General features: G+C 42.8%; 3 protein-coding genes across 6 annotated transcripts in view; 2 read left to right on the forward strand and 1 right to left on the reverse strand.

Moving 5' to 3' along the window:
* Positions 1 to 1,859, forward strand: part of Eif2ak1 (eukaryotic translation initiation factor 2 alpha kinase 1) — a 38,749-nt gene extending 36,890 nt beyond the window's left edge. Inside the window, exon 15 of the mRNA XM_038344994.1 lies at positions 920 to 1,859. Coding sequence (XP_038200922.1) covers positions 920 to 1,024 — 105 coding nt within the window. The 3' untranslated portion in view covers positions 1,025 to 1,859. The remainder of the gene's footprint in view (positions 1 to 919) is intronic.
* On the reverse strand, positions 1,842 to 13,604 carry Aimp2 (aminoacyl tRNA synthetase complex interacting multifunctional protein 2). 2 transcript variants are annotated; one of them, XM_038344996.1, is made up of 4 exons: positions 13,489 to 13,604; positions 5,382 to 5,588; positions 3,433 to 3,664; positions 1,842 to 2,374 (listed from the first exon to the last, which is right to left on the reverse strand). In XM_038344996.1, exons 1-4 carry the CDS (start codon positions 13,501 to 13,503, stop codon positions 1,986 to 1,988), a joined length of 843 nt encoding a protein of 280 aa, XP_038200924.1. In that variant the 5' UTR covers positions 13,504 to 13,604; the 3' UTR covers positions 1,842 to 1,985. The 2 variants fall into 2 exon arrangements, with proteins under 2 accessions (XP_038200924.1, XP_038200923.1); XM_038344995.1 differs by having other exon boundaries at positions 13,369 to 13,604.
* A 106-nt stretch (positions 13,605 to 13,710) lies between these two features.
* Positions 13,711 to 22,411, forward strand: part of LOC119824666 (radial spoke head 10 homolog B) — a 65,927-nt gene continuing 57,226 nt past the window's right edge. For 2 of the 3 annotated variants that reach the window (XM_038344989.1, XM_038344987.1), the window contains exons 1-7: positions 13,711 to 13,873; positions 15,918 to 16,057; positions 17,461 to 17,547; positions 17,703 to 17,805; positions 18,723 to 18,906; positions 21,139 to 21,306; positions 22,144 to 22,241. In XM_038344989.1, the coding sequence (XP_038200917.1) occupies positions 13,851 to 13,873; positions 15,918 to 16,057; positions 17,461 to 17,547; positions 17,703 to 17,805; positions 18,723 to 18,906; positions 21,139 to 21,306; positions 22,144 to 22,241 (803 nt within the window). In that variant the 5' untranslated portion in view covers positions 13,711 to 13,850. The remainder of the gene's footprint in view (positions 13,874 to 15,917; positions 16,058 to 17,460; positions 17,548 to 17,702; positions 17,806 to 18,722; positions 18,907 to 21,138; positions 21,307 to 22,143; positions 22,242 to 22,411) is intronic. The other variant, XM_038344986.1, reaches the window with a different exon arrangement.

Genomic DNA, 22,411 nt, shown 5'->3' on the forward strand with positions numbered 1-22,411 from the left:
GTGACCTGTGGGCCCTAGGCTGGTCCTGGACGCCTAGTGCTACTCAAGGTGTGACCTCTAAATCAGCAGTCAGCCTGCCAAGAGTCAGAATCTGCATTCGAGCAGGATTTCCAGGTTCTGTGCAGTATTTGAATAGCACAAGTGTTAAGACTTTCCAGGTGTAGTCTCCGGTCAGAATGTAGTGTGAGAATATAACATTCTGTGGCCATCTCTTCTCCACTCCCCTAACCTACTAACAAATTCTGGGAGGACAAGGAGTGGAGGTCTGCACTTTATGGATCCCAGAAGTGATTCTGTTTGGCACTAGCTAGGAGGCTAGGAGAGTGGTTCATTAAGAAAGGTGCTTGCCTCAAAAACATCAAGATTGGCAAAACAGGTCAGTGGGTATGGGCACTTACTGCCAAGTCTTGTCATTTCCATCCTTGGAACACTCATAGTGGAACTTTTGACCGCCACACGTGCATCATGGTACATGTACACACCCACACACATACACCAAAATAAATGTTAAGATCTAATTTCTAAATATAAAAAAAAATTTAAATACCCAAGTTTGATGGCATGCACCTATAATCTCTCAATGATGTTGAGGTGAAGAGCGGCAGATCCCTGGCAGTTCACGAGCCAGCTGTTCTGCCTGGGTGGCACATGAAGTTCCAAGTTAATGCCTTGTAAACTAGCAGATCGATGTACCACCATCATGGACTGACGGCCTTTGAAGGAAGACACCTGCATCTGTTAATGCAGCATTTGCAGGCTACAGTATCACATAATTATAGTCGGTACTGTGGCAACTTCACCCTTGCAGGGGTGACAGTGAAGACTGGGCTGTGATGGCTGCTGCTCAGGTACAGCCAGGATACATGAACATCTCAGCGGCCAGGCCATTTTAATGTAGCTTAAAATGTTTTCTCTCTAGGTTAATCTCGCATTGCAGATGAAGATAATAGAGCAAGAGAAGGAAATTGAAGAACTAAAGAGGCAACTAAGCCTCCTTTCCCAGGACAAAGGACTGCAGCGGTGAGGGAGACGAGTTGTGCTGTCCACCTGAGAGTGGACTGACACTCTGAAAATAAGTCAACAGAATGTAAACCTTCAACCTGTAGCTGGGGACAGATGGTGTTATTCCCAATTGTACTTAGCAAACTTGTGGAAAGACATAAAAGGACCCCCAGCTTCCTTTTCTTCAAGGAACCCTTTCATGACCCCATGAAACTGAGCCTGTTCCTCCTGTCCTCTCCACGTTTTGAATCCTGAATTTCCTACTTAAATATTAAACTTAAGGTAAGGTATCATTCCGTTACTTTCTTTAAGCCCCGCCTGTTGACCATCCTGTCTTCCAGAAGGTTCTACTACAGAAATCAGTGCTCCCTCCCCCCACAACTGCTTGTCCTCAGGCTGTCTGCCAGCTGGGCTACTGCCGCTGCGACAGCTGCAAGTCTTCCCTGGACCTTTCATGCTGCTGCTCAGGCCAGTCACCAAACAGACACTTAATCACTCCTTGGCTCAAAACTCTGGGCTGTGCACTGCCTGGAAGGTCAGAGTTCAGCTTCTTTGCACAGGGCACCATCCCCAACCTTTCTGTTCTGTCCTTCAACATGGCGTCACCCTCAGCTTGCTCCTCTCAAGCTTTGAACTCCTCGCCCTCAAGTGACCTAAGCAGTTGATGTTTTCTGCCTTTATCTGACACTGTATCCCATGATCCATTTCCTTTTTAAAGTCCTCAATTCCCCAACCATCTGAGCATTCTTCAGACAGCAGTCTCTGATGCCATAAAGTGCCTGCCCCTGGCTGGTGATCATCTCAGTGCATTGTACTTGGTTTTACTGATTTAAATAAAATAAAATCCACAGATTATATGTTTATTGACTCTCGACAAATGGCTTAGTGAAAAGACTGTGATTCTAGTGCAAGCCCCTCCCCTGACAATCAATTTGAAGCCGTATCATTCTTTTATTGAACTCCGAAAGACAAGCTGCTAGAATTTACTTAAGGAGCTGGAGGGCAGCGCTGAAGGGGCCCAGGTTCCCACAGGACTTCAGCCACCGCTGCACATTGGCAGGTGCTGCCCCGCTGCCACCCCCAGTCTGCTGGAGCACTGACCACAGCACCACGTCTGCCACGGTGAGCTCGTTCCCAACAAGCCACGGGCTCTTCCCCAGAGCAGAGTTCATTGAGCGGAAAACGGCTGCCTTCTCTTTACTGCTCCCTTCTTTCAGCTGAAACATGGCAATGTCCACCCAGCTATCGATGAGGGTTAAGGTGACAGCATTATGCTTCTGGCCGAACAGAGAGAACAAGAAACGTGCAATGTTCCCTTCTCCTTCGATGGGGCACATTGTCTGTATGCTGAACTTCATCTGTGTCTTGGGCACTGGAAAGGGGAAAAAAAACACCATGTAGAGTCAAAGTGACAGCCTCGTGCTATGTGAAAGGGGGATTCATTCATGAATTGATGGAAGACAATTTTCAAGAACCTTTAGCTTTTAGTTAATTTTTGTTGTTTTTAAGATAGGGTTTCAACTGTGTATCCTTGGCTGCCCTGGAGCTTGTTATGTAGACCACGCTAGCCTGGAACTTAGAGACCCACCTGCCTCTGCCTCAAGTGCTGAAATTAAAGGTGTACTCAACCACACCAGGCTTTCAGGAGTCTAAATGCAACTACTTCCTTAAAAAAGTAACTGAGGCCAGTGAGGTGACTCAGGGGTAAAGGCATCTGCCCCCATGTCCAGCACTTACAGCAGAAGGTGTAACTTCTACAGGTCAACTTCCGCACTTGTCCCTGACCTCTACAAGCATGTCCCCCTGCGACCACACGCACACAAGTATGCTTTAAGAGAATTTAGAAGTAATCAAGTAGCCCTTTCATTTTTGCTATTTTGTCCATTGTCCAGGCAAGGATCTCTCCTTTGAATGTGAAGCTGAAAGTCATTAAGGTGCTACTGGATGGCCAGGCATAGTGGCACATGTCCGTAATTCTCTCCCTTTGGAAGATGAGACAAGAAAACCAAAGACTAGATTTGAAGCTAGCTTAGGCTACTTTCTCAAAACATATCACTGGACGGATGGCATTAATGTGCTTCAGATGATGAATGATACCCTGCTACCTCACAGGCCAAACAAAGATACTGTTAGTGTTCCCTGAATGAGTTTTTAGAGTATCATGACCAGTGGGGATAGCCACTAATCCCTTGCTTTGCCAGGCTACACAGGAGAACCCCTTCCTCCAAGGCTCAGTTCCCCTGGAATTACCTCACTGAGAAACCCCAACCTCTCCAGAAGGTTGGCACTCTGGAGCCAAGTCTTACCTCCCTCTTAAATTGCCCACTAAACTTGGAGAGTATTTCACAAAAACAAACAGCTGTAGTCAGTGCTGTGGACTGTCCCACCCCTTTGCAGCACGAGTAAGTTCAACCCAGGCCCACTATTTACCGTTCTTCCAAATCAAAGTGAAGCCCAGCTGATATTCATGGCGGGGCTGTTTTCTAGCCTGCTCCCCGAAGCACTTGAGAAGATTCTCGGGTACATTCTTGACTGACGAGTGCGTGTGCACAGTGGACAGGACCCTGTATCGCTCACAGAGCAGCCTGTGCAGCACAAGGAGGGAGAGGGGTGGGGAGGCTGGGTTTGCATTGATCACGATGTCTTTCAGCGCCCCGTAATCCTGAGGGAGAGACAAAAACACTGAAGCAAACAAGCCATCCAGCCCGGTATGGTGCACGCACCTTTAATCCTAGCACTTTGGAGGCGGAGGCAGGTGGATGAGGCCAGCCTGGTCTACATAGAGCTCTAGAACAGCCAGGGCTATACAGAAAAACCTAGCTTGAAACAGAAGTGCCCTCTGTGTGTACAAATGGACCAGGTGCTCCCCCAAGAACATTCCTGGGTCTAATTGATTCAACTCCCACTTAAAGATGCTGCTGTGACCCCTCTTACAGCTGGAAAAACTTGAGTCCTGGGGAGGCAAACAGGTTATCCAAAGCCACTGAGCTCAGTAGGAAATACAGCTGGACACAAGTCTGTAATTCACTTTCTAAGGGGTAAGAGGATCAGGAATTTGAAACATTCGGCTATAAAGGGTCTGGGGCCAGCTTGAGCCACATGAGAACCTATCTCAAAAAACAAACAAACAAAAAAAAAAAAAAACAAAAAAAACCCCTCAAAAACAACAAATTGGGAAGATAGCTCAGTCTGTAAACTGCCTTAAAACATAAGGACTTGAGTTCAATCTTCAAAACCCAGGTGCAAAGTGATCCCAGAGTTGGCTCCAGGCTATTTGGTGAGCCCTAGTTCAGTGAGATCCTGTCTCAAAACAAAAGAGCATTGCCTGAGAAAATATTTCGGCTTGTTCTCTGGCCTTCACATGCACTTATACACGTGTGCACATGAACCTGCACATACACAGAAAGGCACCAGAAAGTGTGGGGCGTAGGCTCCTTGTTCAGAGGCATGACTTCATCCCAAGCACCGTGTGCACTGAAAAATCTTCCAGCACATTAAGAAGTCGGCACCTTGGTTGTGCGTGTTTCCTGACTCACCTTGGATACTCTAGCTCTCTGGGGGCTTGGTCAGGTCTCAGTTGCTTCCTCAGTGAATGAAAGTATGCAGGACAGGTGAGAAGGCAGGGGCTCCAGGGTCACCAAAGCCCTGCAGTCACTACATGACACTCAGGCTCTGTAGGTCTTTCCAATGAGATTACCAGTGCAGGATCCTGGACAACTCCACTGCATCTTCAAGTAGCACCACCGTGTATGAACAAACGGGACAGCCTTGCACATGGATTGATCCCCCAGCTAAGTGGAGATCATTTATTTTTTGTAGTAGTAACACAGCCAATGCTGCCCCATCTCTCCAGCCCCCACAGCTTACACTTAATACAGCAAACTTACACAAAGTACATTTGAAGTGCAAGACTGGAACTGGCTTGTAGCAAAGTATTTTGACAGGGGTGGTGAGATTTTTATCTGTGTGGCCAGGGAGACCTCCGCTCTGCCAAGTGGCATCTAGAATTAGCTGAGATGTCCTCCCCTTCCAGGGCTGAGAGGTTGCTGACACAGTTGGGACTACAGGAAGCTGGGGCTCCCAACTCCTTTGCCCACCCTCTACCCCTCACAGTAAGAGGCTCTGGAGCTTACTTCACTCTTCACTCTGTAAATCTGACCTTTGATCCAGGTACAATTGTTCATTGTTCATTTTTTTGAAACAGGGTTCCCTGTAGTCTATAATTCGTGACCCTCTTAGCCCAGCCCCCAAGTGCTGGGATCACAGGAGTGAGCCACTACCCAGCTCTAGGTGCAGTCATTTAGAGGAAGAATAAAGGAAACAAACTCTTTGCATCACCTCTGAAAACTAGAACGGATCATAGACATCTGGTTTCTCACCTTTCCAAGCACCAAATTCAAGTCCAGTGCATTTGTAGTTAAAGGTGTGGGCTCATCAGCTTGCAGGATGTTGGTTACATCCAAGTCCGCATCTGGAGTGTGAATCATCTTTGAAAGGCCATCAACTGCTGCCTTCAACTCATACAGGCGTTTTAAAATATCATCTTGGTGGGATTCAAGGGCTTGCAAAGATGGCTCAGATGTTTCCTAAAGAAGCCAACATCTCAGTGGTCACTTCCTCTCACATCATAGAGCTCACCTTAAATTAGATCACTTAGCTTTTACTTTGCCAATCAAACTTCCACCTTCTAAAAACACGCCATGGGACCAGTGACATATCAGGAATAGGCTTTGTCCTATGTACATAACACAATCCAATCCCATACAGGTACGCCAGGTCCTCTAGCACAAGGTAATGCAGAAATTGATCAATTATTAATTGGAAGTGTGTTGCAGGCCTCTGAATTTCATAAAAAAAATCACGTCAATAGCAAAGGTTTAAAGAGTTTTCTATTATATGGCAACAAGCTAAGGAGATTATAAAGAGATGCCCTATTTGTTCTTTCTATAACCAAACACCACTACCTGCGGGGACTAACCCAAAGGGTACTCAAAGGAATGAAATCTGGCAGATGGACATGTTCCACTTTGCAGATTAAAATATGTACACCAAGCCGGGCGGTGGTGGTGCACGCCTTTAATCCCAGCACTCGGGAGGCAGAGGCAGGCGGATCTCTGTGAGTTCGAGACCAGCCTGGTCTACAAGAGCTAGTTCCAGGACAGGCTCCAAAGCCACAGAGAAACCCTGTCTCGAAAAACCAAAAAAAAAAAAAAAAAAAAAAAAAGAAGTTATGGCCATCACGATGGGTATACCTGCACAAATAAAGACAGATAATGGCCCTGCTTATGTCTCTAGGAAAATGAAATGGTTTTTCGCCTATTATAATATTAAACTTGTTACAGGTACACCACACAATCCTACAGGTTATAGAAAGATCAAATCGAACTATAAAGGATATGTTAAACAAACAGAAAGGGGTGGAAAATGCCCCCAGAAATAGATTACATAATGCCTTATTAATCTTGAATTTTCTTAACACTAATGAGAAAGGATAACAGCAACAGAAAGACATTGGATAATGGAAAAGTCTGCTGAATTAAATCAACCAGTTTATTTCAAGGATGTGCTGACCTCGTAATGGAAGCCAGGAGATGTGCTACGTTGGGGAAGGGGTTTTGCTCTTGTTTCCACAGGAGAAGAAAAATTGTGGATAACATCAAAATTAATAAAGGTTCGGTTTGAAGAGGAGAAACCTCTTGGAGAAGATAAACGACAGCTCATCCACAATGATGATAATCATACAGGTGGTAAGAAAAACATACAGGATGGGGGCAGGGTTCTCTTTTTATCTCCACAGGAAAACATTCATCTTTGAAAAATTCAAGGGTCCCTGGATGTTTGAATACTGACAGATGGAAAAAATTACTACCCAATAAAGATCAGCAAGAAAATCGAATAGGTTCCATAAGTAAAAATATTCCAAATATATGTATGTGTATGTATGTATACACACACACACACACATGTATTTATATTCATAAATATATAGAGCTGGTTTTGGAGTTGGACTCTGGCTCGGTCCCTCTCTAATTCCAAGCCTGTTGTTAAGAGAAAAACCCAGAGTTTCTGTCTCATGTCAGGAGCCATGATATGGGACAGAAGGCAAAAAGAATTTAGAAAACATCTTTGCTTTTCTTCATATCTATTTTTATCTTTATCATACCTTTCATTGAATATATATGTCTGTATATGTTTATATAAATAATGCTTTAAGTTTTCCACAATGAGTGATGAATTTTCCTGCAGTAATTTTTGAAGTTTCCAGGAAGAAGATTGGGCCCTATAATTACAACTCCACCTGGTTGATATGATGTCATGATGCTAATGGCATTACTACAAGACCTGTTTTGGGTACCAGCTGCACAAGATGGTTCCAACTTGGTTAGCTGAAACGGTGCACATCTTTTACAACATTCTGGCCAGACCTCCACAAAATACTCGGAAACTATTTGCAATCTTACCAGACATTAATCTTGAAATTTAACCATCATTTTACTTTTACAGGATCCCCCCAGAAAGAACATCGCCCCATGACAGCTGGAAGTAATTCTAAAGGACAACGTCCCCTCTCCCAGCAAAGTTTGTCCTCAGGCTTAGGGACATCATTTAGGGGTTGATTATAATTGGTATACAGTTGAGAGTTGGGGGAGGAATTTTATAAGCTCAGGGATCTTTTTGAAAAAAAAAAAGGGTGGGGATTGGATAATGGGATAATAGATTGGTATTTGTGAGTTATTGTTTTTAGACAATTATATTGGTATCGATTTTAGTATATTGATACAATGTTAAATTATATTGAATATTGTATGCATGTATGCTTCTACCTGTTTAAAACATTGTTTATGTACTGATATATATATATTTACCATACTGCAGTGTACATTTCAACCTCTGATCAAGATACTTATACATTGTTTACATTTGGAGGTCATTGTCCTCATTTATTGCACAGTTGTTTATTGTCTTGGTCTTTAAGTTAGATAGGGATTAGGAATTATAGATCAATAGTCATCTATTTTGTCATATTTATAGTTAGACTAATCAGGTTCTTTAGATACATAGAGAGTATATTCTGTATAGATAGATAATCTTCAACCTCTTCAAAGAGCTGTAGAAAATGGCCTTTAATCTAACTTAGAGTTTCATGGTAGTGAGACACAATGGCTCCTGGCAACACGGATCTATTCCCGAGAGAATGTTGAGCACCAACGACACTCCACTGGGAGCTTGTTTTCTTCTTGGCAGAACTGGCCTTTGGGCAAAGAAATGCCCATACCTCAACCACTTACAAAGATACATAGTATTCATAAATGGATAAAACAGGACTGTCAAATCCTGCCAAGACAGGGTAAGATAGTTTTGAAAAGTTTCTTGCCTTTCAAAATGGTATGTCAGTTATGTTAGGCCCTAGCTAAAGTTGGTTGCTTCAACATTGCAAATGAGACTTTGGGTGATTGCCCAGGTAGCCAGTTGTCTCTGTCATTTGTTGTACATTTTGGAAGAGTTTCTCGACTGCACTTCCTGTTTACTCAAGTAATATTGTTTCCCTTCTCAGATCTTTGATGGGGTTGAAGATTAGATAGTTGTAGTTACCTTCCTCATGATTTGGCCAAGCTTAATTTCAACGTGTAAGATTTAGACTCCTTGAAATAGAATGTTTGGTAAAACTTTTGTTATGCATTCCTTGCTTAATATTGTTTATTGTTTGTAATTGTATATTTGGTATCCGTTCCTATTGTATATAGTTGTATTGTGTTTGGATCGATCTTGTTTAGACAAAAGGGGGAGATGATGGGGAAGCTCTGTTAACCAATCACACCCAGTTAAGGCATGGCTACCTGGAGCCCAGGAAATAAAACAGAGAGGGACCAGGTGTGCTGCACTCTCGCTGGGCACCAGACAGAGGAAGTCGGGTTTCCCATTCTTGTGGCTTGAGTTTTCCCATTATAACAATTAAAAATATAATTGTTATCCCTAAGCTGGTCTGGTTATTTCCCATATTGAGCTAATTTGCGACAGACCAGTAAGATGGCTCGGTATATAAAGGTGCTGGCTGGCAATCCTAAAATTTGAGTTCTATCTCCCAGACCCACATGGTAGAAAGAGAACCAGCTGTCCAGTGACCTCCACGTGGATGCCATAGTAGGCACACTCCTCCCCACCAAAATAAATGGATTTAAATAATAAAAATTAAGACTCTCTGAAAGAACAAAACTAACTCCTTTCCTCTAGGCCAAAGGGTCCTGCACAATGCTCTATAACAATGAAGAAACATGACTGACCACGACTGAAATAGTCCTATTGGGGGCTGGAGAGATCTCAACAGTCAGGAGTACTTGCTGCTCTTCCAAAGGGTTGTTTGGTTCCCAGCACCTACATCAGGAAGCTCATCACTGACTGTTAGGAACTCCAGGTCTAAGAGATCTGGCACCCTCTTCTGGCTTCTGCAGGCACTACATACATAGCATTCACTCATTCAGACATACACACATGTACATAAATAAGAATAAAATTAATCTTAAAAAAATAGTTGATTTCCCATTTCAGTTATTTAGTAAGAAAATGAAAACAAAACATTATTCCTTCCCTAGTCCCCCCCCCCCAACTTTGAGACAGGGTTTCCACACTGAACTGGCCTTGAATTCACAATCCTGTTTCAGTATCCAGTGTGCTGGGATTACAGGTGTACACCACCAAGGCTAAAAGAAACAAAAAAACTTTTTTAAAATAGAAGAAGGGTTTTTGCTCTATGTTGTCCAGGATGGCCTTGAACTTCTGAGCTCACGTGATCTTCGTAGCTGTACTTCTCATTGCACTAAGAATTCTTTATTCTTAATAACAGGCTAATTAAAAAAACTTTGCTTAAGTCATAGTGGTGCACACCTGTAATTTCAACATCTGGGAGGTTGTAGCAGAAAGATCAGGAGTTTAAGGACAGCCTTATCTGTTACAAAACAAGTTTAAGGCTAGCATGGACTATATGAAATGCTGTCTCAACCACATATTCCCAGAATACCCCCAAAGACCATGCCTGAATGAAAAGAGAAATGATAATTTCTAAATTTATGCAAATTAAGGGGAGAAAGGAACTCACTTTTTAAGATTTATTATTTTTATGAGTACGGGTGTTTTGCTTGCATGTATTTCTGTGCGTGTTTGTGCACCAGTGCCCACAGAGGCAAGAGAGACTTGGATATCCTGGAACTAGAGTTACAGGCTGTTGTAAGTTTCTTTATGGGTTCTGAGAACCAAACCCACACCCCCTGCAAGAGCAACAAGTGCTCTTAAGCACTGAACCATCTCTCTATCCCCAGAGCTCAGGTTTTTAAGTATCCTTCAGTTTGGCAGTGCTCTCTGTGACAGGTGATCAAATCCCCAGATAATTTTAAGGCAGAACTGGCATTCTCATCTCTTGGTCATCTGGAGTGTTCACTACTAAGATATATAACTCCATGAAGAGGGAACACTTCATCCATTGTATTAGTGTGTCTTCTTGACCTAGCACAGAGTCTGGCATGCACTAAGAAATGAATAATAGTCTCAAACTACAGGCTTTATTTAAAATATATATATATATATATATATATATATATCTCGTGTGTGTGTGCACACTTGATTGTAGAAACCAGAAGTCGGTATAAGTGCACTGGTTCTCTCTTTCTACCATGAGGATTACTAGGGATCACATTCAGGTGTTCAGGTATGGAGTCAAGAACTTATGTCCATGGAGCAATCTCACCAGCATGAATATGTGTGTGTGTATACATACAATACATACATCCTAATATATATGTATGTGTATATACATACATACATCCTAATATATGTGTGTGTGTATACATACATCCTAATATATGTGTGTGTGCATACAATGCATACATCCTTATATATGTGTGTGTATACATACATACATCCTAATATATACATATAAATATGGAGAGAGAGCGCTAGAGAGTAACAGAAAGAACCACAATGACCTTAAATGCAATCTCCCAAATGTTGGGGAGTGGTGCCATGCTCAGCACTCAAATCTCTTTTAACAGCATGTAGCTGTGTGTGTGTGTGTGTGTGTGTGTGTATGTGCGCGCGCAGTCTTATTTATTTTTACAAATAGCAATATTTATTTATTTTATTTATTTATTTTTACAAATAGCAATAGGAAGCCTTATCCCACCAGGGCCAAATTAGCAGCTACTAGATCCAAAATTGAATCAGCACTCACTAAAGCAAGACTGAGGTAAAAACTGTGACTCTAACGGGACTGCAATTTCTGAATTCTAGTTCAGCTTGATCGAGGTTCTCCTGAGTAACATCGAAATACTCAGGATCTGCTTTACCTCATTACTACCTCCAATGCTGGCCTGTTGTTCCCTTGCTGAGTAATTGTGATCTAGTATCCACTGGCTTCATTTTATGTAAAGCAGTCAGTTCTTTGTGTGGTTTGGATTTCTAATTACTTGTCCATTCATGATGTTCTCCTCTGCTGGAGGAGTTGGTCCTGCAGCAGGATGTGTGTCATCTAAATCACAGTTCAGAGATGTTCATGACACTGAGCATGACATATTCCTGTCATCTTGCAGTCAGAGGGGCCCTGTACCCCATGGTATCCTCATAAGATTGGGTTCACTAGCATGGAAGGGGCAGAGGGCTTAGGAGGCTGAGCAGGAACACCTTCCCCTGAAGATATACAAGCAGTTAATATTTGCTGGGCGTATTTTCTATAGTGGTGTAGCTGCTTGTACTGCCCATTCTCGGGTAAATAACTGTGAATAAACTCAGGACTCACCAAGCTAGACTTCTGGTGGAATTCTTTTGGTCTGTTTTTCACTTCCGCCCTGAGGCAAAGATGTTTGTTCAGAGCTTCCCAGGAAAGACACTTGTCAAAGTTCAAAGAAAGTACGGCTGACTTAAACTAGGCGGGGCTGGAGATGTAGCTCACTGGCAGTCCTGGCATATAGGCAAGGGCCTGGATTCCATTAGAGAGAGAGAGAGAAAGGGAGAGAGAGAGGGAGGGAGAGAGAGAGGGAGGAAGGGAGGGAGGGAGAGAGAGAGAGAGAGAGAGAGAGAGAGAGAGAGAGAGAGAGAGAGAGAGAGAGACCCAGGTGGCTGAATGAAGTGACAACCCTACTCTGGGTTCTTTGTCGCTCCCTGGGAATACGCATGCCTCTATGACAGCCTCTAGTTGAAGGGCCACTGAACCATGTCTGCTGCTGCATTCACGGCTCTGCAGTTAGACAGCTGCTAAGATCACTAGGTTTGGGGTTAACCGCTTCTCTTCCAGGCTAGCTAAAATAAAGAATGACAGCGACAAGAAAGTGGACCACAACAGCACCTATTACACATCTGTCCAGAATGCCAGAATTTCTTCTGTCTGCTGGAAATTTGGGCCAGGTGTGATCATTCAGAGTAGAAAATCTGAATAAGCCTTTAGAAAAGAGATCAAACAGTAGTGATAAACATGGTAAGATCATCACTTTGAATTAGGCAAAGAGGCACATCCTTCTAATCCCAGCACTTGGGAGGTGGAGGCCAAAGAAGGAGCTGAAGGCCATCTTTGGCTACAGGAGTTCAGACAGCCCTGTTCAAAGGCCCTGTTTCTGCTCCAACCCCGCCCCCCGCCAGCTCCAGGAAACATGAAAAAGGACCTCAACTTACTTAGAAATTGGAGAAATCCAAATTAAAACTACATTAGGATGCCTACTTTATCCTGCCAGTGAGAGCATAAACTGGTATAACCACTTTGGAAAACAATTAATCCAGGTAAAGTGGAAGAAAATCCTGCCCACTAGACCAGGAATTCCTCTACCGCCTATTTATGTTAGCTGGTCTATAAATACCAGTGCCCATGGGTGGGGGCAGGGTAGATGAGCAGGTGGAGTGCGGCCAGGCAGCGTAAAGAAACACTTTCGTTGTTGCAACAAAAAAGACTGAAACTCTTGTACAGCATGCCAGACAAGAGAACACATGCTATCTGCTTCCAGTGCATCAAGATTACGCAGCTTGAGGATACATACTCGACAACCTAATAGCGAAAACCAACACCCAACTACAGTAAATGTCAGGACCTCTGAGGGAAAAGTTGCAATGGGAAGGATGGGTCATTAAAATTGTCACACTGAGTTATGGTGTCCCTGGGATCGCTCTGTCAATTCCTCCGAAGGATCATTTTGGTGTTGCTCGCTTTTCAGTGTAGCTGCCGATCACGACAGGAACCCACAGTAGCACTGACTCAGGTGGGTTTTGTCGGACCCAGCCTAAGAAGGGACCTACAAAACCGCAGCGCCGGCGCACTAGGCTGGACACGGACTGGGACAGGGTGCGGCGCGGTGAGCGCCTGCGCACTAGGCCGGGGCCGCACGCTCCTACCTGCACGTGGCCCGCGTCGGTGGCGGGGCTGGCAGTCTTGCTGTGCACGTTGGGGAGCCGGTACATGCAGGTTGGAAGCTCTACACGCAGAGGTGCGCTGCCTCCATGATAGGACTTTACCTGGTACATCGGCATGGTGGGAACCAAAGGAAGGAAGGTAGCGGGCGAGGGACACAAACGTTCAGAGGCCGCCCAAAGCCACCTCAAGACAGTAGCCGCCTTCTTTCTGACCCTGCTGCCGGCGCTCCGGAAAAAAATGAAGTCCGTGAGCCTTGATTGGCCGGGAGTTATGACGTCACCGACTCGACCTTTGAAGTAGCCAATCGATGGTAAGGAGGTCTTGGCACGCCTTCACCAGCCCTCCAGGAAAGGGCGGGGCTATGTGTCAAAAGCAGCCAATGGGTGTCCCAGAAGGTGCGTCTCCGCGAGAGCCGCGGCGCGAACTCTTCCGCGGTGCCTGAGGCTGGAGGAGTGCTGAGTCCATGGAGCCAAGCGAGGGCGCGAGGTGAGCCGGGCTTGCGGTCTTCCCTCGGGGCGCAGTCCCTGGAGTTCCCGGTATTCGGCCTCCGTGAAAGGACCGGAAGTGGTTGAGGCGCGGGCCAAGTTCGTGGACCTGGAGCGGCGTTCTGCTCGCGCTGGGCCTGCTGCCCTGTCGGAAAGCAGAAAGCCACAGGCCGCGGACTTGAAACCGAGCGTGAAAGTCCATTCTTGTCGACAGAATTCGGCTCTAGGCGGTTTTTCTTTTTCTTTTTTTCCTTTTTTTTTTTTTGACTTTTTATAATTAAGGATTTGGAGAGTGAGACAGAGGCTAATTTTGTAGTCAATAGTGTTTATTTTTTTTTTTTATTTTTTTTTTTTAGATTTTACTAAGTTGCCGTGCTTCTGTGTATTTGATATCTTGTTCACTTTTGGCATCAAAGTCGGTGAAACATATCTTAGAAAACCAGCACAGTTACATTCAGTGACAGATTTGTAGATGCAAATTTGCTGTCTGTATTTAAATATTGTCATTTCCCCACACTCTAAGTTCCAGAAATAGACCTGTTGCAGAATAAACGAATTTTAGGTAGTTTGAATTTCATGTGAGATCCTCTGCAGTTAGATGTTACAGACAAGTGAATGTTTTGTTTTGTTTTGGTGAGGTAGGGCTCCTTCCTCAGTGATCCCAGTGCTGTGATTAAACCATTCCCAGGCCAAACAAATGGGATTGCAAGGTAGAATGAAGAGCATTGTTTATTTCATCCCGGTTTTTGGAAATCTAGTATGTGTCAGACCCTAAGATCTGACAGATACCCAAAGATTTCTCCCCACAAGGAAGAACCTCTGTTCCATTATACTTTACTGGAGCTTTTCATAGCCAGGAAGCCATTCTTTCCTGTGACTAAACCATAAGAGAATTAATGACGGTAAATTGGAACCTAGACGTGACTAGACTTTCATATGATATCATATGATTTCATATGGGCACCACTAAGAATTTAAGCCTAAAGATTGTTTGGCTGGATTTGCGATTACAAAAATTATTATTACAAAAATAATTGATGGGAACCAAGCACACTGGCCCACACCTGTAATCCTAGCACTGGTGGGGTAGAAACGGGAGGATCAGGAGTTCATAGTTACACTTGACTACGTATGGAGTTTGAGGCCATCGAAAGAAAAGAAAGCAAATCGAAAGGGGTGGTAACAAGGATAAACTTGGAGACAGGTCAGGACAAGCAGTAAGAACCTGGAACAGTGGAGTGTGGTAGTGCAGGCCCAGAATCCTATCATCCCGGAGGCAAAGATGAGGAGCTGGAATTTTAGGCCAGTCTGGGCTATGTAGAGAGCCCTTGTCTCAAACATGAGCTTTGAGGACTTTCCTAGCAACCTTGTAGGCAGCTTGGATTCAGTTTTCAAAAGCAACTGTAACTTTTTACAAATTGTATAAAAAGAAAAAAAAGTCGCTTTTCAAGAATGAAAAATTTCATTGTTAAAGCTTATTGATCTGTAGCTTAAAGTTTAAGGGATACATGTCTCCTCCAGGTAGATGCATGTATTATTAGAATTTTAATATAAGATAGTTTTAAATATTGGTTAGCAGATTTTTAAAGATTATAGAACATTCATATCTGCAAGTGTAATGAGTGTGTTCATATAAAGAAAATATTGGTTAGCAGATTTTTAAAGATTATAGAACATTCATATCTGCAAGTGTAATGAGTGTGTTCATATAAAGAATGAATGGGGCCGGCCAGGCAGTAGTGGCACATGTATTTAATCCTGGCATTTAGGAGAAAGAAGCAGGTGAACTCTGAATTCTAGGCCAAAATGCTCTACAAAGCCAGTTCCAGGACAGCCAGGATTGTTATACAGAGAAACACTGTTTCAAAAAAAGAAAGGCAGGGGAGGGGAGAGGAGGGAAGGGAGGGAGGATGGGAAGAGAAGGAAGGAAGGTGAATGAATAGGTTAGGCTAACTAGTAACAGATAAATCATTTACCATTGTGAAAATAAATTAATCTGCTTTGTCTAATATTTGCTTTGTGTTTTGTATGACTTTTTTTTTCAGTACAGAACTTGCTAAGGCCATCAAGCCTATTGATAGGAAGTCAGTCCATCAAATTTGCTCTGGGCAGGTGGTCCTCAGTTTAAGCACTGCTGTGAAGGAGTTGGTAGAAAATAGCGTGGATGCTGGTGCTACCAGTATTGGTAAGTTTAGAAGAGTTTTAAGAAACATCCCTGGACTATTAGAAAACAATCAAGCCGGGCGGTGGTGGCGCACGCCTTTAATCCCAGCACTCGGGAGGCAGAGGCAGGCGGATCTCTGAGTTCGAGGCCAGCCTGGTCTACAAGAGCTAGTTCCAGGACAGGCTCTAGAAACTACAGGGAAACCCTGTCTCGAAAAACCAAAAAAAAAAAAAAAAAAAGAAAACAATCAAATACTGCCATACCTGTAATTGTTATTTTGAAGTAATTATTGTGTGAGAGAGTTCTCCTGGGGAAACGCAACACACACAGGTCCACTCGCCATTGTTAGGGAACTCTGGCACACCAAAGCAACAGGTGTGCGGCATTCCAACTTGGTGAATCAATAAGTTTTTATTGATGTTCCTAACAGAAATATGGGGGTGGGGCGGTTATTTACAGGATCAGAATGATTCAAAAGCAGCTTTTATTACCAAAACACCTGTCCCAGCTTGAGGGTGATCCCTGAAGGCTGCATACTAGGAACTCTGCCAGCCTTGGGGTTTCAGTTTTCCCAGACTTGTGATGTTTATTGACCTCTGGAATCTCATGAGCCTCCTCCATCCTGGAGGGAATCTTTCAAACCAGAGAAAACCGTTATACAACAGTTCCGTGCTATATTAACTATGGAATAAGAATTAAATTACATTGTGTGTAGGCATTGTGCTAAGAATTATAGTCTTATTTAGTACATAGACTGTAGTTATAGAGATGAGGAAAATGAAGTACCAGGAATTTGGTTTTATTGAGGCTATAAAGCTCATAAAATATGATCTAGGAACTCTGATTGCAGAGTCTGTTACATTTTTTCAGTTGTGAGCCTAGCCTTGCTGAGCCATCCTTCCAACCTGAGCCTATTCATCATGACTATATTAAAAAGCACTCCTTTTGAAATAATACTATAAACCAACTATTTAATCTGGGTTTACAAATAATCCAGAAGGACTTTCAAAAGTAAAACATGCCGGGTGGTGGTGTGCACACCTTTAATCCCAGCACTAGGGAGTCAGAGGCAGGTGGATCTCTGTGAGTTCGAGGCCAGCCTGGTATACAAGAGCTAGTTCCAGGACAGGCTCCAAAGCTACAGAGAAACTATGTCTCAAACAAACAAACAAACAAAAAAGTAAAACATGCATAGCTAGGGTTGTGGCTCCATTGTAGAGTGCTTGCCTAGCATTTATAGCTTCCTAGGCTTGATCCTCAGTGCTACATACACACATGTTCACACATCCCTCAGAATGACAGCAATATCTTTAAGTAAAAGTGTAGACATATTTGCTAAGTTTGCATTCTGTTATGAATATTGTCAACATAAAAGCTTTTAGCATGGATTAATTATTGAGAAGTAAATATGTTGACTTTTTTAGATCTAAGGCTTAAAGACTATGGGGTGGACCTCATTGAAGTTTCAGACAATGGATGTGGGGTAGAAGAAGAAAACTTTGAAGGTCTAGGTAAGATAAATTTTCCAAATAATAAAGTAATCATTTCCATGTATCTCAGAAGTTTGAGTAACACTGTTTTAAACCACATATTGTGATAGATATTGTATTTGTCCTTTGCTCTATCACTTAAGGCGTTTTTAGTCTTCCTTTCCATTCTCTTTCAGCTCTGAAACATCACACTTCTAAGATACAAGAGTTTGCTGACCTGACTCATGTTGAAACTTTTGGCTTTCGGGGAGAAGCTCTGAGTTCACTCTGTGCACTGAGGTGATGTTTATTATACTCATCAATTTGATGCTCTATGTAAAAGCTTCTGAAAATTTATAAGCATGATTAGAATCATTGTGGTTTTCACTTTACTATTGGAATATCAAGTTATCTCGACACTAACTTCTGAATGCTGTTTTATCTGACTACCAATCTAAGTAATAATATTTCTGAAATGTAAGAAATAAAGGAATTAAATAAAGCAAATAGTATTGTTAAAAAAAAAAAAGGCCACTGCCTGTCTTAAAACAGTTATTAAAGTACCACAGAGGCTGGGGGTGTGGCTTAGCAGCAGCGTACTTGCCTGTGAACCATGCTGCCTGGAGTCAACCAGCAGCACTGCAAAAATAAAAAAAATAATGAAAGATGACAAATTGTGAGTACCATTAGTTTTAGTTTTTCAGTTTTTAGGAAAAGATCTAATGAAAACAGTGAAGTTATAAATTTTTATAATTATGTATTTGAATTATGTCTTTTGGATTCTTTGTGAAAGTTTTGTTAGTAACTAAATTGAGAAGGAAAGTTTTGGGAGTACAATTGGAGATAACTCGTTGTTTTGCAACTCAGCCTAAAAACTGAAATCTTTCACAAAAACAAAGCATTTATAAAACTGTCTCACCATCCTTTGGGGCCCCAACTTTAGATGATACGGTAGATGCCTTACTTATTGAAATCGTAAATTGTCTCATAAGAATCACCTGCTCAAGAAAGTTCTGAGAGAAAGGAAAGCGGGAGAAGGTTTTCCGTATCTAACCCTCGTGAGTTCCTTAGGTTTCTCCACACGCAGACCCCTTGCAGTGCTAGGGACTGAACTCCGAGTTCAAAGCAAGTGCTAGGCAAGTGTTCTGCTCCGAGCTCCATCCCCGCAGCCCTGTGTATCTCTAACTGGACATGCCATCCCTGGCTTTCTCTCTCAGTGATGTCACTATATCTACCTGCCACAAGTCTGCAAGCATTGGCACTCGACTGGTGTTGGACCACAATGGGAAGATCACCCAGAGAATCCCCTACCCCCGACCCAAAGGAACAACAGTCAGCGTGCAGCGCTTATTTTATACGCTACCAGTGCGCCACAAAGAATTTCAAAGGAATATTAAAAAGGTATTGGTAAATTCACAGTCCCAGCCTTCAGGAGCCTTTTCTAATGTAGTATAAGAGTAAGAAATTAATCGAAGATGTTTTTTAGTTGATTTTCTTTCTTTAATTTAAAAATGTAAAAAATAATAATTTTTTTTTGAGACTGGTCTCAATGTGTATGTTCTGGCCTTTACTTGTCAATTCCTACCTCCGTCTCCTGAGTGGCGGATTACAGGTGTGTGCCACCATGCCCAGCTATGGTTTATTGAAACATTTAGGATCATGCCGTGTACACTGTTGCATAACTACTTTTCACATATTGTAATTATCTTTATAACTTATACTACCTTTATACTACCTTTTCATCATTCTTCCATAATATAAATGTACTTAACTAGCTCCTTGCTAATGATTGCTTAAATTGTTCCCAAGGGTTTATTTGCTTTAGTTTTTTTTTTTTATTTTATGTATATGACTATTTTACCTGCATATATGTCTGTGCACCACATATATGGCTGATGCCCTCTGAGGTCAGAAGGAAGCATTGGGTCTCCTGGGACTGAAGTTATAAAAGATTGTGAGAAGCCATGTGGGTTTCAACAAATGCTCTTAACTGAGCCAACTCTTCAGCCCTGTTTCTAAGTCTTTAAAGTTACTTATTATTTCAACAAACATTATTTTTTTTGTTTTTATATTTAGTGAGCCTCTTTTTGGTTTGGTTTTGGTTTTTTGTTTTTTTCAAGTTTGAAACAGTACAGGCTGACCTGAAACTCACTCTATAGCCCAGACTGGCCTCAAACTCAAGATGGTCCCCTGACTCAGCTTCCTAAAGGCTAGGATTACAGATGTGGGCTACTGTCTTAGTTAAGCTTTCTATTGCTGAGATAAAACACTATGATCAAAAGCAACCTGGGAGGAAAGGGCTTATTTCAGCGTCTATGTCCTGATTAAGTGCATTATGAAGGGAAGCCAGCTCAGAAACTCAAGGAAGGAACCTGAAAGCAGAAACTAAAGCAAAGACCATGGAGGAATACTGCTTCCTGGCTTGGTCCCCATAGCTCCATCAGCCTGCTTTCTCATGCCATCCAGCGCCACCTGCCCAGAGGTGGCGCCATCCCCAGGGAGATGGGCCCTCACGCATCAATTATTAACCAAGAAAACGCCCCACAGGCCAGTATGTCAGGGGCATTTTCCCAGTTGGAGTTACCTCTTCCCAAATGCTTCTAGACTGTGTCAAGTTGACAGAGACCTTACAGAAGTCGTTAGTATCCATGATAGCTAGCATGCCCAACTAGTGAATAATTTTTTTAAATATGTCTGTTTATACTAGCCTTTATAAAAGAATAAAATTTCTTATAAAACAAGTCAAACAAAGGAACCAGAAGGGTGGCTCATGATTCAAGAGATGTGGAGAAAAAAAATCTCAAATTGTAGGCCATCTTGAATTACATAGGGAAAGCATGTTTTAAAAAGAGGGCCCAGCCTGGTCTACAAGAGCTAGTTCCAGGACAGGCTCCAAAGCCACAGAGAAACCCTGTCTCGAAAAACCAAAAAAAAAAAAAAAAAAAAGCAAGAATAAATTTCTAAATGAAGCATTCTAAGTTCAGAGGACATGCACTTGTTTTGTTTTAGTTTCTGAGAGAGGGTTCTACTTCATTGCTCAGGTTGGCCTGGACCACATGCTCTTCCTACTTAACCCTCATGAATTTCTAAGATTATAGTCATGCACCCACCACACCTGGCTTAGAAATGTGTTTTGTATGTACGTGTTTATGTGCATGTGGAGGCCAGAGGTCAGCATCTTGTGTCTTCTGTCACGTTCCACCTTATATTTGTAGTCAAAGTCTTCCTAGCCCTGGAGCTCACAAGTTTTACTGGACTTGCTGGCCAGAGATCCTCCTGTTCCCACCTTGCCAGTGCTGCAATTACAGGTGTGTGCCACTGCACCCAGCTGTTTTGCATGAGCTTGGGATTGTGCCCAGGTACACATGCTTGCCTAGCAAGCAATTTACCGCGTTAGTTCCCCAGCCCCTAGAATGTACTTCTTGATGGTGAATACTTCTTGATGGTGAACATCAACACCAACACAAATGAGAGGTCAGTGGCTGAAGGCCTGTTTCATCTCACAGCATAGGTGGGAGGATTCTCCCCTTGTTTTGTTTTCAAGGCTATGTAGAACCTTGAGTTGGATGTTTTAAGAATATCCTGCAATTCCTGTAGGATCAAAGTAATCTCGTGTTTGTGTTTCTCAAACAGGAGTATGCCAAAATGGTCCAGGTCTTACAGGCATACTGTATCATTTCAACAGGCATCCGTGTAAGCTGCACTAACCAGCTTGGACAAGGAAAACGGCAACCTGTGGTGTGCACAAACGGAAGCACCAGCGTGAAGGAAAATATCAGCTCTGTGTTTGGCCAGAAGCAGGTAGGGGCTGGCCAGCTGCAGAAAAATGGTTTGGTTTTTAGATTTATTGCTTTAATTTTATGTATATGTGTGTAGGGAGTGGGTGTGCACACTGCTGGTGCCTGCCAGAGGTATAGAATCCTTCTGGAGCTGGAGTTGCAGGTGGTTGTGAGTGAGCCACCTGACGTGAGTGCTGGGAAGTGAACCCAGGACTGCTGTGCTCTTAACCCTTGAGCCCTTGAGAAATGTTCTTTTGCTCTAGCGATTGCAGCAGGTTTTATTGTCTATTGTCATTCACAGAGACTAAAACTCAAAAAGAGATATTTCAGTACCCCATAACTAAAGTTAAAGTTAATGTCTGGGAGCTGAAGATTTGTTTTTAATTTTATTCTTTTTGTTTTGTTTTGTTTTTCAAGACAGGGTTTCTTTGTAGCTTTGGAGCCTGTCCTGGAACTAGCTCTTGTAGACCAGTCTGGTCTCAAACCCACAAAGATCTGCCTCCTGAGTGCTGGGATTAAAGGCGTGCGCCACCGCCACCCGGCTTAAATTTTATTCTTAGAGAATGAAATACTGTATCCTTTAATATGCCTTGTCTCTCTTTCTGCAAAACATAATGTCACAAAATAGGAGCTCAGGTGATTTCTTTTTCTGGTAAACAAATTGCAGTCATTACAGCACTACAAAGTAGCTGTCAACATTCTTTGTTTTTTGTTTGTTTTGTTTGGGAGTTTTGTTGTTGCTGCTGTTGTTGTTGTTTTGTGCTCTTAATGAGGCATAGCTTGACCTGGAAAGAAAGTATCCTCTATTTTCCCTGAAGTTTGGTGCCTCTGTCTTAGGAAATACTCTCGTCTCTTTCAGTTGCAAAGCCTCGTTCCCTTTGCTCAGCTGCCCCCTAGTGACTCTGTCTGTGAAGAGTACGGCCTGAGCTGTTCTGACAAGCCACATGATCTTTTCTGGTAAGTACACTGATTGCTGCCAGGAAAACTACAGCCAGTTTCCCTGAGGTCGTGTGATGTTCGTGTTTATTTGTTTGTTTGAGTAGTGATTGTAAGGTGTACAGTGATTGTGTTCTGCTAAGAAGAATGCATAAAAAAGACAGACAGACTGTGGCTTAACTTAATTCAAA

The sequence above is a fragment of the Arvicola amphibius genome, chromosome 10 (assembly GCF_903992535.2).
Source record: "Arvicola amphibius chromosome 10, mArvAmp1.2, whole genome shotgun sequence".
Classification (NCBI taxonomy): domain Eukaryota; kingdom Metazoa; phylum Chordata; class Mammalia; order Rodentia; family Cricetidae; genus Arvicola; species Arvicola amphibius.